The 13,423-nt window shown below is 39.6% G+C and overlaps 1 protein-coding gene across 3 annotated transcripts in view; it reads left to right on the top strand.

Moving 5' to 3' along the window:
- LRCH2 (leucine rich repeats and calponin homology domain containing 2) overlaps window positions 1-13,423 on the top strand; it is a 98,387-nt gene that overhangs the window by 29,123 nt on the left and 55,841 nt on the right. For all 3 annotated transcript variants that reach the window (XM_027054874.2, XM_027054873.2, XM_027054872.2), the window contains exons 2-5: window positions 1,664-1,808; window positions 5,773-5,899; window positions 10,743-10,848; window positions 10,932-11,068. In XM_027054874.2, the coding sequence (XP_026910675.1) occupies window positions 1,664-1,808; window positions 5,773-5,899; window positions 10,743-10,848; window positions 10,932-11,068 (515 nt within the window). The remainder of the gene's footprint in view (window positions 1-1,663; window positions 1,809-5,772; window positions 5,900-10,742; window positions 10,849-10,931; window positions 11,069-13,423) is intronic.

Genomic DNA, 13,423 nt, shown 5'->3' with positions numbered 1-13,423 from the left:
ATTAACCTAAGCAAAGTGAACTTCTCTGATGAGGTAGCAGTGGTTCTCAACACGTGTAGGGGGGTTTGAACCCCAGAGGACATTTTTTGGCTGCCATGATTAGATGGTATTAATGGCATCTTATGGATAGATGGCAGGGATGCTGCTAAATACCCTATAACACCCAGGATAGCCTCACACAACAAATCGTCATGCCCCCTAAAAGGTGAGTAGTGCTTCACTTAAGAAACGCTTTTAGGGTATTTTTTTCAACCTGCCACATGATGTCCTAAGTTTTTTTCAAAATGCCATTTAACAAACCTTTAAAGGAGGTGTAATGGTTATAATAATTCCACGATTTTATTTTTGTGAAAATTGAAATGAATGGAAGTATATTTGTGTGTATGGGGAATAACTTAGGAGAGGAAGGAATCAAGAATGAATACCAGGTGTCTGGCTTGTGCAACTCAACAGGAGGATGTTGGTGACATTACCTGAGATAAGAGAAACAGATGTGAGGAATAAGATCTTCAGTTCGGACTTTTACAGAATCTGTACAGATTTTGTAGAATTTGAGGTGCTTGAGAGTTATCAAGAGAACTTCTGACGATCAGAACATAGGTGTTGAGACAGAGCTTTAATTTGAAACTTGTCGGTATATAAAGATTATTTTGGCCCTGGGACTGGGTGGAATCATCCGCTAAAGTGTATATCTTAAGATGGAGAGAATATCTTGTCACAGCTCTTAGGAACATCGACGTTTACAATACAGACAGGGGAAAATCTAGCAAGAGACTAATAAGTAGCCAGAGAGATGATAAGAAGTGATGCAGAAATGTAGGCTTCTAAGCCAAGAGACAGGTAATGTTTCCAGGTGGATGAGTCATTAGTGATATGGAGGCTGTTGGTGACCTTGATGAGCATGAAAGTGGAATAGAAACAAAATTACAGTGGGTTGAGAAATATATGGTAAGTAAGAAATTTAGATGTGTTGTAGATTTATGTAAGTTTGGCTGTGAAGGAGGAAGAGGTGGAGGAGGATGTGGGATCAGCGGAGGACGTTTTGTGTTTTTGAAAGGATCGGAGAGAATTCTTCATTGGTATTTTAAAAGATAAATTTTAAAGCTATCAAAGCGTATCAAGTACAATTTGTTAATAAATAAGCTTTTTTTTTTTTTTATTTTTGAGATAGAGAGAGAGACAGAGCATGAATGGGGGAGGGTCAGAGAGAGGGAGACACAGAATCTGAAACAGGCTCCAGGCTCTGAGCTGTCAGCACAGAGCCCGACGCGGGGCTCGAACTCACGGACCGCAAGATCATGACCTGAGCCGAAGTCGGCCGCCCAACCAACTAAGCCACCCAGGCGCCCCAATAAATAAGCTTTAAATGAGTATGTTTCTACATGGGTTTTTTTTTTTGCCTTTTTGGATAATATTTTATAATATTGTATGTATGTACGTATGTATGTATGTGAGCTCTACACCCAACTGGGGCTTGAACTCACAATCTTGAGATCAAGAGTCACATGCTGTACCGGCTGAGCCAGCCAGGAGCCCCATATTTTATGATATTTTAAGTAGTTGCTTAGGTTCTAAGTGATTCAGCAAGTATGAAAATAATTCTGTTAATTGTTAATAGATACAGGTTTATGTTTGATACTCAAATATTACTTTTCTTTTTCAGATCTTTCGAGAAATCGTTTTACAGAAATTCCTTCTGATGTTTGGTTATTTGCACCTCTTGAAACATTAAATTTATATCATAATTGCATCAAAACCATTCCTGAAGCTATTAAAAACCTGCAGATGTTAACATACCTTAACATTAGGTAAGGAAACCTTTTTTTTTTTTTTTGTAGATTTTGTTTTCTATTACGGTTCTAATCCTTTCCAGTAACAAAGGATTGTGTTTGGTTTGGCTGTGTAACCCATATTTATTTCAGCAGTGTCTTACTTATATTTGTTACGTGTTCACATTACTTTATAGGTTTTTGGTCTTGTTCTTGAGAGTATTGCTTCTCAACCTTTAACCTGCACAGGAGCCACCTGGGGATTAAAACATCTGATTATCTGCACATCTAGCGAGCCCCCTGGTAATGCCAATGCCTGCTGGTCCTTATCCCTTTGGGTAGCAAGGCTTTAGAGCAGAAGTATTTTTCTGAAACCATAGCACCACACTACAGATTTATTTATATGCATCCTCAGAGTGAAACATTATTATTATTATTATTTTTAAGTTTATTCTTTATTTTGAGAGAGAGAGAGAGCAAGCGCAAGCAGGGGAGGGGCAGAGAGAGAGGGGGACAGAATCCCAAGCTCAAAGCCCGATGAGGGGCCTGAACTCATGAACCATGAGATCATGACCTGAGCCGAAACCAAGAGTTGGGCACTTAACTGACTGAGCCACCCAGACGCCCCTTAAAGTGAGCCATTATGAAGAAACAGTTCTTGAGCTCTGTTTTTCACACTCTTGTGAGTTCTTGTTGCCACTTTAAGGATGGATGGATTAGGATGGGAGCGTTGGAATGTTAGGAAGTAGATAACAGTTGATGTTAATAATGCTTACTGTGTGCCAGACATTACAAATATGTTATCCATGTTACATCATCTCCTCAGCAGCATTTTGAGAAAGGTACTATTATTATCCCTGCATTACGGATGAGAAACTGAAGTGCAGAGGGAAACCGTATGCCCAAAGTCGTGTGTGTGTGTGTGTGTGTGTGTGTGTGTGTGTATGTGTACACATATAGACACGCACACACACACACACACACACACACACACACAGCAAGTGGTAGAGCCAAGATTCAGATCAAAGCAGTATGACTGTAGAACTCTCTTTCTTAGCTGTTACCCTCTATTTATACCAGTCACCATTCGATAAGTATAAGAAAAAGATTGTCCTGTCAAATGAGTGACATTGAATGGAAACTGGTATGTTGTGACTTATGCTTAAGATCATTTTCGGGGCGCCTTTGTGACATGTGTGGCTCTTGATCTCGGGGTTGTGGGCTTGAGCCCCATGTTGGGTGTAGACATTATTAAAAAAAATCAAATCTTCAAAAAAAGTAGAATCATTTTCTTGCGTTCCTTTTTTTTTTTTAGTTGTAAGGGTCATTTCTTCCCCCTCCTTAACAAAATGACCTGTCTAAATTCCCATATAGGGAAGTGGGAAATACTAATACATATAAATAATAATGCTCCTTCCTCGCTGCGATGTATTAATCCTTCTGTGTGTCTCCCTCAGTGACGTCATCTAGCAGTACTTAACTATTTTAGCTGAAACTTTATACTTGAAAATGTGTGAGAGGAAATTCCTTTCATAGATGTAGTCATTTGGGTTGCTCTTTTCTAATTCTCTAATATCTCTTTGGCCTGGCTTGGGGGAGAGGTTTGAGGCAAGTAAGGCCTTAGTTTAAGTTTTGTCTCTGTTTTTGTTTCAGTTTGCTCTTTTATGAAAAAAAGTAACTTGTCAAAAATTGAATTTCTATTTGAATAGAAATGTATGGTAATCTTAAAATAGTTTCACTAAAACTTTCTCTGATTCTTTGCTGTTTTGATCTCTAAAAGTCACCTCCCAATTTTTGTGTATAGTCACAAACAGTTTTGAACAAACTTTATTGAAATAACATTAGTCCTTGTTTCTGATTTCTTTTGTCTCTAAAACATGGCAAAAAAGTGAAGATTAATGACTTAGTAGCTGTGTATAAAGAAATTTGATTCTGGAGAAAGCTGACTGCTAACTCAATGAACCTTCTTAAAGGAGGAAAATAGGCTTTTTTTTTTTTTTAAATAAGCTCTAGGCCCAGCGTGGGGCTTGAACTCACAACCCTGAGATCAAGAATCGCATGCTCTACCCACTGAGCCAGCCAGGTGCCCCCCCCCCCCCCAAAATAGACCAATTTTTAACTTTTTTTGGTCTGGGGAAGGTTAGAATGAGTTTGTATGTGCTGTTATTTTCCTCACTTACTTTGTTTTTTATTTTGGTGAAAATACCTTGAGAAACTTGTAAGATGCTTTTTCAGCTCTTTCTTCCTGTGTGCTCTTCCCTTTTTTAGAATAATTCTGTAGGAAGATCCTTGTGTGCTCCACAAGGGCACCTTCCCAAGGATTCTATTTGATCCTGAAAGCGTCAAGAATTGTAACAAGCTCCTGGCATATTTGACATCCCAGCAGCCTGGCCAGGATCGCTGGTCTAGGGGCATTGTCTATTTTTTTAAGTCTGTTCCTTGTGATTAAAGCCAAACTAGTATTTCTGGATGTCCTCTGCAGGCATAACATGGGGAGGGAGAGGTCCTGATGTTCTTCCTTGGGCTGCCACTGGGTTTTCGTTGCTGTGTATGTTCCGCACAATGCTAGGTACAGGTCTATCACTGCCACTTTGAAAAACAGGAAAAATAATAGCTTATTTTTATGAATACTTGTTAGTGTATAAATGTAATGGTATACTTTATATTTTTTTAGTAGGGGGATTGTCTTAGTCTGTTTGGGCTGCTATGATGGGATGCCATGTACTGGGTGCCTTGTAAACAACAGAAACTTACTTTTCACATTTCTGGAGGCGGGAAGTCCAAGGTCAAGGCACCGGCAGATTTGGTGTCTGGTGAGGACCTGCTTCCTGATTTCATAAACGGCCGTCGTCTAGCTGTCCCCACTTGGCAGAGGGAGCAAGGGAGCTCTCTGAGGTATTTTTTTTATAAGGGCACTAAACCCGTTCATGGGGGCTCCACCCGTATGACCCGATCACCTCCCAAAGGCCCTACTTCCAGAGGCCATTACATGAGGGATTAGGTTTCAACATTATAATTTTGTGGGGAACACAAACATTGAATCTATAGCAGGGATCATTTGGGTCAGTCTGCATTGGTGTGTGAATTTGACCCACCATATGTACGTTGAGGGGAAGGACCCCAGAGCCTTACTGCCCAGATTTGAATCCTGGCTCTCCTATTTCCCAGCTGTGTGACTTGGAGCAGTTTGCTTAATCTCTTTTTGACTGATTCTTCATCTGTAAAATGGGCATCGTGATATTCTCTCTTCCTAAAGCAGGTTGTTGTGAGGGTTAGCGAAGTTAACTCATGGGAGGTACTCCGACCGTGGCCCGACACGTAGTATGTACTCAATAAATGCGAGTTGTTGCTATATTTAGGTTAGTTGTTTCTAATGTTAGTTGTGCTATATCCACAGAGATAGGAATGTTCTGTCAGCTTTGATCCGAGATAACGGTGTGGGTGGGCCCTTATACCATAAACTCATAAGAAAAGGGAATGGATTAGGGTTACTACATGTTTTTGAACATGTAACCCCAGTCATTCTTTTATAAATGTTTTAACATGGTGGCATGTGCAAACTTATCCTTGGGACTTTTCCTTAGGTAAAGGTATGGAGGTATTGAATGCGGTGAAATGAGACCAGAGAACAAGGTTCTGGCATTTTCTAGCGCAGAAGAATGATTCTGGGTTTTGAGAACTGATGGCATGTAAGACAGTATCATAGGTGACAACACAGGCTTTGCAGTCTTTTGCGACTGGGCAAGTCACTTAACACAGTTGTAACCTTTGTTTTCTTATTTGTGTAATAGAGATAGTGCTGCTAACCTGCCTTACGGGGTTAATGTGAGTATTAGAGGAGATACTACATTTAAGGGTTTTAGTATGATACAGAGTAAGCACTCATTAAATGATAGTTATTATTTGGTGAAGCTTTTTATTTACTTTTGAAGTGATTTGTTCTTTTTCAACAGAGCAGAAATTTGAGACATATCTCATAATGAGACTCTCTTATTCTTTTCAGTCGAAATCTTTTGTCAACATTGCCAAAATACCTATTTGACCTTCCCCTTAAAGTTTTGGTCGTCAGTAATAATAAACTGGTATCCATTCCAGAAGAAATTGGGAAGTTAAAAGACTTAATGGAATTGGTGAGTAAAACAGTTGTATTGGTCGTGTATAATAATGTATTGTGTGTAATATGCATAACATGCATTTTGGAAGATTGCTTTTTATGGAATTTCAGTGCAATTTTTTTTTTAAAGAATAACTTGGTATGTGCCTGTGTTCACCGTAGTAAAATTTTGAGATCCCATTGCTTATGTCTGATTTTAGCTCACAGCCACATTAAGAGCCTGGCTGTTTCTCAGTCCTAGTGAGGTCAGAAGGTTTGCTTATAAGCTTTGAGAAATGCTTTTCAAACCAGTAAGCATTTGTCTGTGCATTTTGGGGGCAGTAAAGGTCTTCGACCGGGGCTGCTATGAAAGCCTCAGAGAAAGGGAATAAAGGAAGAGAGTGTAATGCCTGCAAAGTAGAATGAACAAAATAGCTCTCGCGCTTCTATATTCTCATGTGATTTTACAACACTTTTGGGACCGAGATAGAAAGAGGCCATTGTGTACAACTGATTGTAGAAATAAAGGAATAAAGTAATTACCTTGTACAGGACATTTTAGGTATTAAAGGACATTGAACTTTGAGAGAAACATAATTATCTCCTCAAAACATTGGTCCGTTTTCTCATCTTTCTGTTACTTTCTGGAGGGGCCAAGGGCAGGCCAGGATGGGCACTTTGGCATGCTTCTTTTGAGTTAAAAGCAATCCATCCAACAGATTTAGGAAAAGTTCTTTAGTCCCCCACCTCAACTGTCTAAATTTACAGTGGAAAGGAGAGCCTGTACCAGGATAGGCACTATTAACAGAGGTTCCTCTTTGCCTAAGAAAGTTATTTGAATAATCCAGCACACTTTGTTTTCTAAACATGTCCTCTCACCTTCCTGCTAATAATGCTCTTCCTCCTTTGTATCCCCAGACTCTTACCCCTCTCCTTAGCTCAGGATGTCATATAAGCCTCTTCTTGCCTGTCTTGGGAATTTCATGTTGGTATGGATTCTCCGTACTTAAGAAACGGGATTTCATTTTCTCCTATTAATTTGTCTCATGTCAGTTTGATTCTTAGTCCGTCTAGAAGGACTTTGAAAGGCATTTCTTTCTCGCCAATGCTTCCACCTCACACAGTATAGCTTGCTGTTTATTTCTATTTTTTGTTCTGTGTGGAGTAATGCTTTCCTGATATACGGACATTTAAAAAGTATTCTTAAGTATTGGGGTGCCTTGGTGGCTCAGCTGGTTAAGCGTCTGACTCTTGATTTTGGCTCGGGTCATGATCTCACCGTTTGTGGGGTTAAGCCCCACTTCAGGCTCTGTGCTGACAGCACGGAGACTGCTTGGGATTCTCTCTCTCCCTCTCTCTCTCTCTCTGGCCCTCCCCCGCTCGTACTCTGTCTTGCCCTCTCTCTTTCTCTCTCTCAAAATAAGTAAACGTTAAAAAAAAAAACGAAAGTATTCTTAAGTATGACTTTATTATGTGTGGAGGGCCAAAAGTTTTTTTGAGGAACTTATCCATGATTCTTCAGTGGCAAATTAATGTGCAAATAGAATGTTATGAACAGACGTTTCAGGAACATCATCCTTTTATTTCTTTTATCCAGTAATGAATACCTGCATGTGCAATTATAACACAAGGAGACTGCCTTGAACTTAGTCCTGTTATGTTTTAGAACCATAGAATTTTAACCACTTGCTATCATAGGAATCCCCAACACATCTAGTTGTACGTTTTCAGTGGTGGATAAATCTTGTGTGTGTGTGTCACCGAGGCATCCTTTATTCTCTTTTGCAAACCTCCTATTTGTTATCTTTATTATTTTGAACTAAAATACACACCCCCTATCACTTTTATCCATTGGTCCTGGGACTACCATGTGAAAAAGTATAGATAATGACAACTTTTCTTCCCTTCAAGTATTTGTAATCTGTCATGTGTTTACTCTCCCATTTCACCAAACTCTAAGGCCTATTTTTCTGTAGTTTAAACATCTTTATTACTTTTACTCCTTTCTATATTTTCTGTATTTCTGTTCTTCATTACTTTTTATTTTTAGCTATTAAAAAAAATTTTTTTTTAACATTTATATATTGTTGAGAGACCGAGCATGAGCAAGGAGGGGCAGAGAGAGAGGGAGACACAGAATCTGAATCAGGCTCCGGGCTCCGAGCTGTCAGCACAGAGCCCGATGTGGGGCTCAAACCCATGAACCGTGAGATCATGACCTGAGCCGAAGTGGGACACTTAACCGACTGAGCCACCCAGGTGCCTCACTATTTTTAGCTATTTTTATCCTGAAAATGTTTCCCTTTATTAAGGTCCCTTTTAACATTATACTCACAAATGAACAGAAGATTCTAGATGTGATTTAACAAATTCATAGTAAAAGGGGGACCAATATTTAGCTTGACCCAGACACTGTTAATATTTCTTTTAAGTGTATTTATTTTGAGGGAGAGAGAAAGAGAGAGTGTAGTGAGTGAGGGAGGGGCAGAGAGAGAGGGAGGGAGACAGAGAGAATCCCAGACAGGCTCCACGCTGTCAGCACAGAGCCTGAGGTGAGGCTTGAACTCATGGACCTTGAGATCATGACCTGAGCTGAAGTCAAGAATTGGATGGTTAACTGACTGAGCCACCCAGGTGCCCCTAGATATTTAATATTTCTAAAGATTTTATAAATATTATACTTTAAGATTCTGTGGCTGTGTAATTTCTTTTTCTTTTTTTTGTCATTTAGTTTTGGCCCTATGTTCTAAATTATATTACATGAGATGGTTTTGGGATAGATAAAATTTTAAGAATATTTAGGATTTTTAGAATTATTCTAGTATTTTTAGTTATTAAATAGAATATTTTAAAGCTACTAAAGATTGTATTTTACTAGACACTATAAAAATATCATGCTTTTATTTAAATTCTTGAAATCGGTAACAGTGAATAGATAGCATTAAGATGGCTAATTGATAATGGTAAATCACGTAATGAATTTGTGGGTATTACCTGTCATTGGAGTATTTCCCGTGACACCATTCCGCAGGAATGTGGTGGCCAACTATAGTGCGATTCTATAATTAGAAACGTAGGAAATCTTCTCAGGTCTCCAATCCCGGCAGAGTATTTTGTAGAGTACCTATTGGTGAGTGGGTCAGTTTTTTGTGTTTGGGTTTATTTCTTCTGGGCGGCTATCAAATTTCAATGGATTTTTTTATATAGAACTCTCCAGTATTGGATACTTTTTGCAGGAAGCAATAGTATTAATTTAAAGGACGTTTTCTCCAAATTTGATTATCTTTCATTTGGATAATAGCCTATTCTCACCGTAGCAGCAAAGGTCCTGTCAAAATAGAAGTCAGATCATGTCATACCTCTGTTTATAAGTTTTTGGTTCCTGCCCACACCTCTCCGAGTAAAGGCCTAAGTTGTACCCCTCCCCCCAGTTTAGTCTCCTGCTTGCCCGCTTTCTTCTAGTGACACTGAATTTCTTACTGTTTTTTAGTACAAGTCAGGCATGTTTTGCTCACGAGCCTTTTTACATTTATTGTTCCTTCTTTTTTTCCTTAAGTTCCTTCTTTTTTGCCTTTCTTATATATTGGCATGGCTCATACTTTCAGCTCTGACAAGACTGCTCAAATACCAGCTTCTCCATGAGACAATCTAAATTCAGCACTTAGAACCTGGTTTAGCAAATAGTATTTAATGAATAGATATTGTTGAATGAAGGTGCCTTAGGTATAGTTTGAAAGAAGTATGTAGGGTACATTTTTTCTTTTTTTTAAAGTTTATTTATTTATTTTGAAATACAGCGAGAGCACGAGCGTGTGAGCAGGGGAGGGGCAGAGAGAGAGAATCCCAAGCAGGCTCGGGTGCTGTCAGCACGGAGCCTGACTTGGGGCTTGATCTCACGAATCGTAAGATCATGACTTGAGCCAAAATCAGGAGTCAGGCACTTGACCAACTGAGCCATCCAGGTGTTCCGGGATACATTTTTCCAATGTCTTAGCTCTATTGGATTTTTCCCTACGTGGCTTCAGTATTCAGAATTTACCCTCTTGCCTTTTTAATTTTTGATAAAACTGAATATATGTGCCACTCTGTTCCCTTCAAGCTAATATCATTTCCAGTGAAAGCTGGAAATTGGAAGAAGTTGCAGAAGAATGTGAATTTCATTTGCCGTGTGTCTGGAATGATTGCTGTATGAGCTCACGCTGCAGATTTCTCTTTGAGGGGAGGAAGAGGAGAGCACAGTTACTTTCAGCTGTCTCCTGTTATGGGAAAGTGGTGTCATTTACCTTTAAATCAGGAACTTGCATTTTAATTTAACCTTGAGACATTTCTGATTCAGATCTCCTGGAAAGTCTTTGCGTTATGATGTGAGCCACAAGATTTTGAGCTTGTAACCCCTCATATTTTGTGTCCCGTTGAGAAAGAGGTTTAAATTGATTCTGACCATAGCCTTTGGTTCTCCAGCTCACGTCTGTAAATCCTTGACTTTCTCAGCTTCTGTCCAACAGAGTAATTCAAAACTACCATAATTGACAGATTATCAAAGTGATTGATCGTTGTTTTTTATTTTACCTCTGAATGAGGAGTGCCTGGATTATCCTTACTTCTGGTTTTGGCTGGTGAGAGTAGTCTTCAGCTGCGATTTTCAAAAGGCTGAATTATGTAGTCCTAAGTTATTATTCACAGTTTTGCACGGAAAAATTTAACTGTGCCACCTTGACTTTATGATGAAACATTAATAGAAATCTGCCAGATAATCCATTTTCAGAGAAACAACATTTGAGGTAGCTTTTGCTATTAGCCATGTGCTTTAATTTGAAAATGGAAATATGTCTGTATTTCTCAGTTAGTTTGTTATCATTTTATTTTCTTATTTTCCTTAGGATATCAGCTGCAATGAGATTCAGGTCCTTCCCCAACAAATGGGAAAATTACATTCACTTAGAGAGCTAAATATCAGAAGAAATAATCTTCACGTGTTGCCAGATGGTAAGATGCTCATTCTTTTTACTGAAATGAACAAGAGAGCAACTATATGCAATGTAATTTAATTATTTTTCATTTCTGAACAGAATTAGGAGATCTTCCCTTAGTCAAGCTGGATTTCTCCTGTAATAAAGTGACCGAAATTCCAGTTTGTTACAGGAAGCTGCATCATTTGCAAGTAATGATTTTGGATAATAATCCATTGCAAGTACCACCAGCACAGGTTTGTAATAAAAATACAGTACGTGTTCCTTCTATTTTTCTTCATAATTATCCATCAGATTGCTAAATCAGAAAGCATCAGAATGAGGAGTCAATTCGTTGTTGAGGCCTTCTTGGCCAAAGGAGTTTTTCTGCGAAGTGACTTTTTCACTTTGGTAGGAGTTTTAGTTTCGCTTCTGGAGCACAGAATTTAGAATGCCCAGATGCGTAATTCTGTTTGTCAGCGTTCCTTTAAAAACATAGACTGTGGAGGGTCTCTGCCTCTATCCTACTCGGGTATGTATCTACTTGACTTTTTGTTGTATGATTGATTGGAACGCATTCTCAACACTGATAGATGGAATCCTAACAGAAAGAACAAGATACAAGTGGAAAAGAATTAATTCAGCCTTTTAGTTTGAGGATTCAATCCATATGGAATCTACTAAAATGACAGTAAAGGAAAGTACCAAGATATAAACCCATAATAAGGCCAGAGAATGAGAGGGAAGAGGGCAGCAGGGGAGGGATGGCAACAGAATTTTGGAACATGGAAGGTAGATGAAATAGTGGGAACTGGGGTCTTTACTTACACTGGCAGGAGAGGATCTGGCCGAGGAGGCACGTGGCAGTGAGATGCCAGCAGGCGCTCTGCTCCAGAAGAAGGGTTTCCTTTTTCTTTCTACAAAGGTACATTCCACTCATTCCAAAGAGGATGCTTTTTCTAATTCAAATGAAGGCTGCCTGGTGTCCTGGTAGTAGCTGCCTTAGCAGCGCAGGGGAAAGCTGGAACTTGGGCCTGCTATGGGAGAGGGCAACACGAAGAAGGTTGATTTACTTGCTGTGTTAGACCTGGGAATGGCTTGGTACTGGAGGAGAGCTGTAACTGAATAGAAGGATGAAAGACTGGAACTGTGAAAGTCTGTAGAATGTCTGAGGCAGTGCTGTCCAGCAGAACTTTGTCAGCTACAGGAATGTTCTGTGATTTGTGCTGTCCAGAATTGTTTTTAATGTTTATTTATTTTTGAGAGAGAGCGAGCTAGCGGGGAAGGGGCAGAGAGAGAGGGAGACAGAATCCAGAGAAGGCTCCAGGCTCTGAGCTGTCAGCACAGAGCCTGACGTGGGGCTCAAACTCATGAACCGTGAGATCATGACCTGAGCCAAAGCCAGACTCTTAACCGACTGAGCCACCCAGGCGCCCCCTAAGGAGCCTAAATTTAAATTTAATCTTATCTTGATTAATTTTAGATGAAATAGCTTCATGTGACTAGTGTGACTGCCATATTGGACACTACAGGTCTTAAGATTTACACCCTCGGGGGCGCCTGGGTGGCTCAGTCGGTTAAGCGGCCGACTTCGGCTCGGGTCATGATCTCACACTCTGTGAGTTCGAGCCCCGCATCGGACTCTGTGCTGACAGCTCAGAGCCTGGAGCCTGTTTCAGATTCTGTGTCTCCCTCTCTCTCTGACCCTCCCCCGTTCATGCTCTGTCTCTCCCTGTCTCAAAAATAAATAAACGTTAAAAAAAAAAAAAATTAAAAAAAAAAAAAAAGATTTACACCCTCGGATTCTTGCCCTTAGCTCTGTAGTCGCATGCCTAGCCCTCACTTGCCTTAGCAAAAGCCTGGGGTTTATTCTACGGCGTAGGTAGATTCTCTCAGATTCTCTTCCATAACTCAGCAGCCAAATGTGTATCACTCTTGGCCTCAGCAGAATATGTTCTTGTCATAATACTGTATTTTGATTTAATGAGAGATTGTGACATAGGAGTAATAATAGCAGAGATATTTCTAGTGCTTACTGTGTTCCAGGCACTATCGAAATGCTTTACATGCATTAAATTATTTGATTCTTACAGTAACCCTGTAAAATAGGTACTATTATATCTCATTTCATATATGAGGAAACAGAAGCATAGAAGTTACAGGACTTACTTATTCAATGCCACATAGCTAGCGTGGGTACAGCTGGTTCCAAAGCAAGGCAGTCTGACTGCAGGGTCTGTGCTCTAACCACTAGGCTATACTTCTGAAGGAGGAAATAAATTGATGGGGATTGAAGATGGGAGGATGGTATGGTGGCTGTGATGATATGTGATAGTGGTGGGCAGTGGTAATGTAAGAAATCTGAGTCCTCGTTTTCCTTAGTAAGACCTCAATAAATAACATATATAGCTAAGAAGTAAAACAGAACCATATTACTGATATATATATATGAAGGTAAATAGCAGAAAACCGCTCGAAAGAGTTGGTATGTGGGGACTAAGTCTTGGAGATTGAAAGGAGTGAAATGGGGGATTAATTTTTCGTTACCACTTTTGTAATTCTCTTTGATTTTAACTTATGTATGTGAATTACTGCAATAAAAAATTTACAGA

This window comes from Acinonyx jubatus, chromosome X (genome assembly GCF_027475565.1).
Source record: "Acinonyx jubatus isolate Ajub_Pintada_27869175 chromosome X, VMU_Ajub_asm_v1.0, whole genome shotgun sequence".
Taxonomy (NCBI): Eukaryota; Metazoa; Chordata; class Mammalia; order Carnivora; family Felidae; genus Acinonyx; species Acinonyx jubatus.
This window is presented reverse-complemented; position numbering and strand designations above follow the sequence as displayed.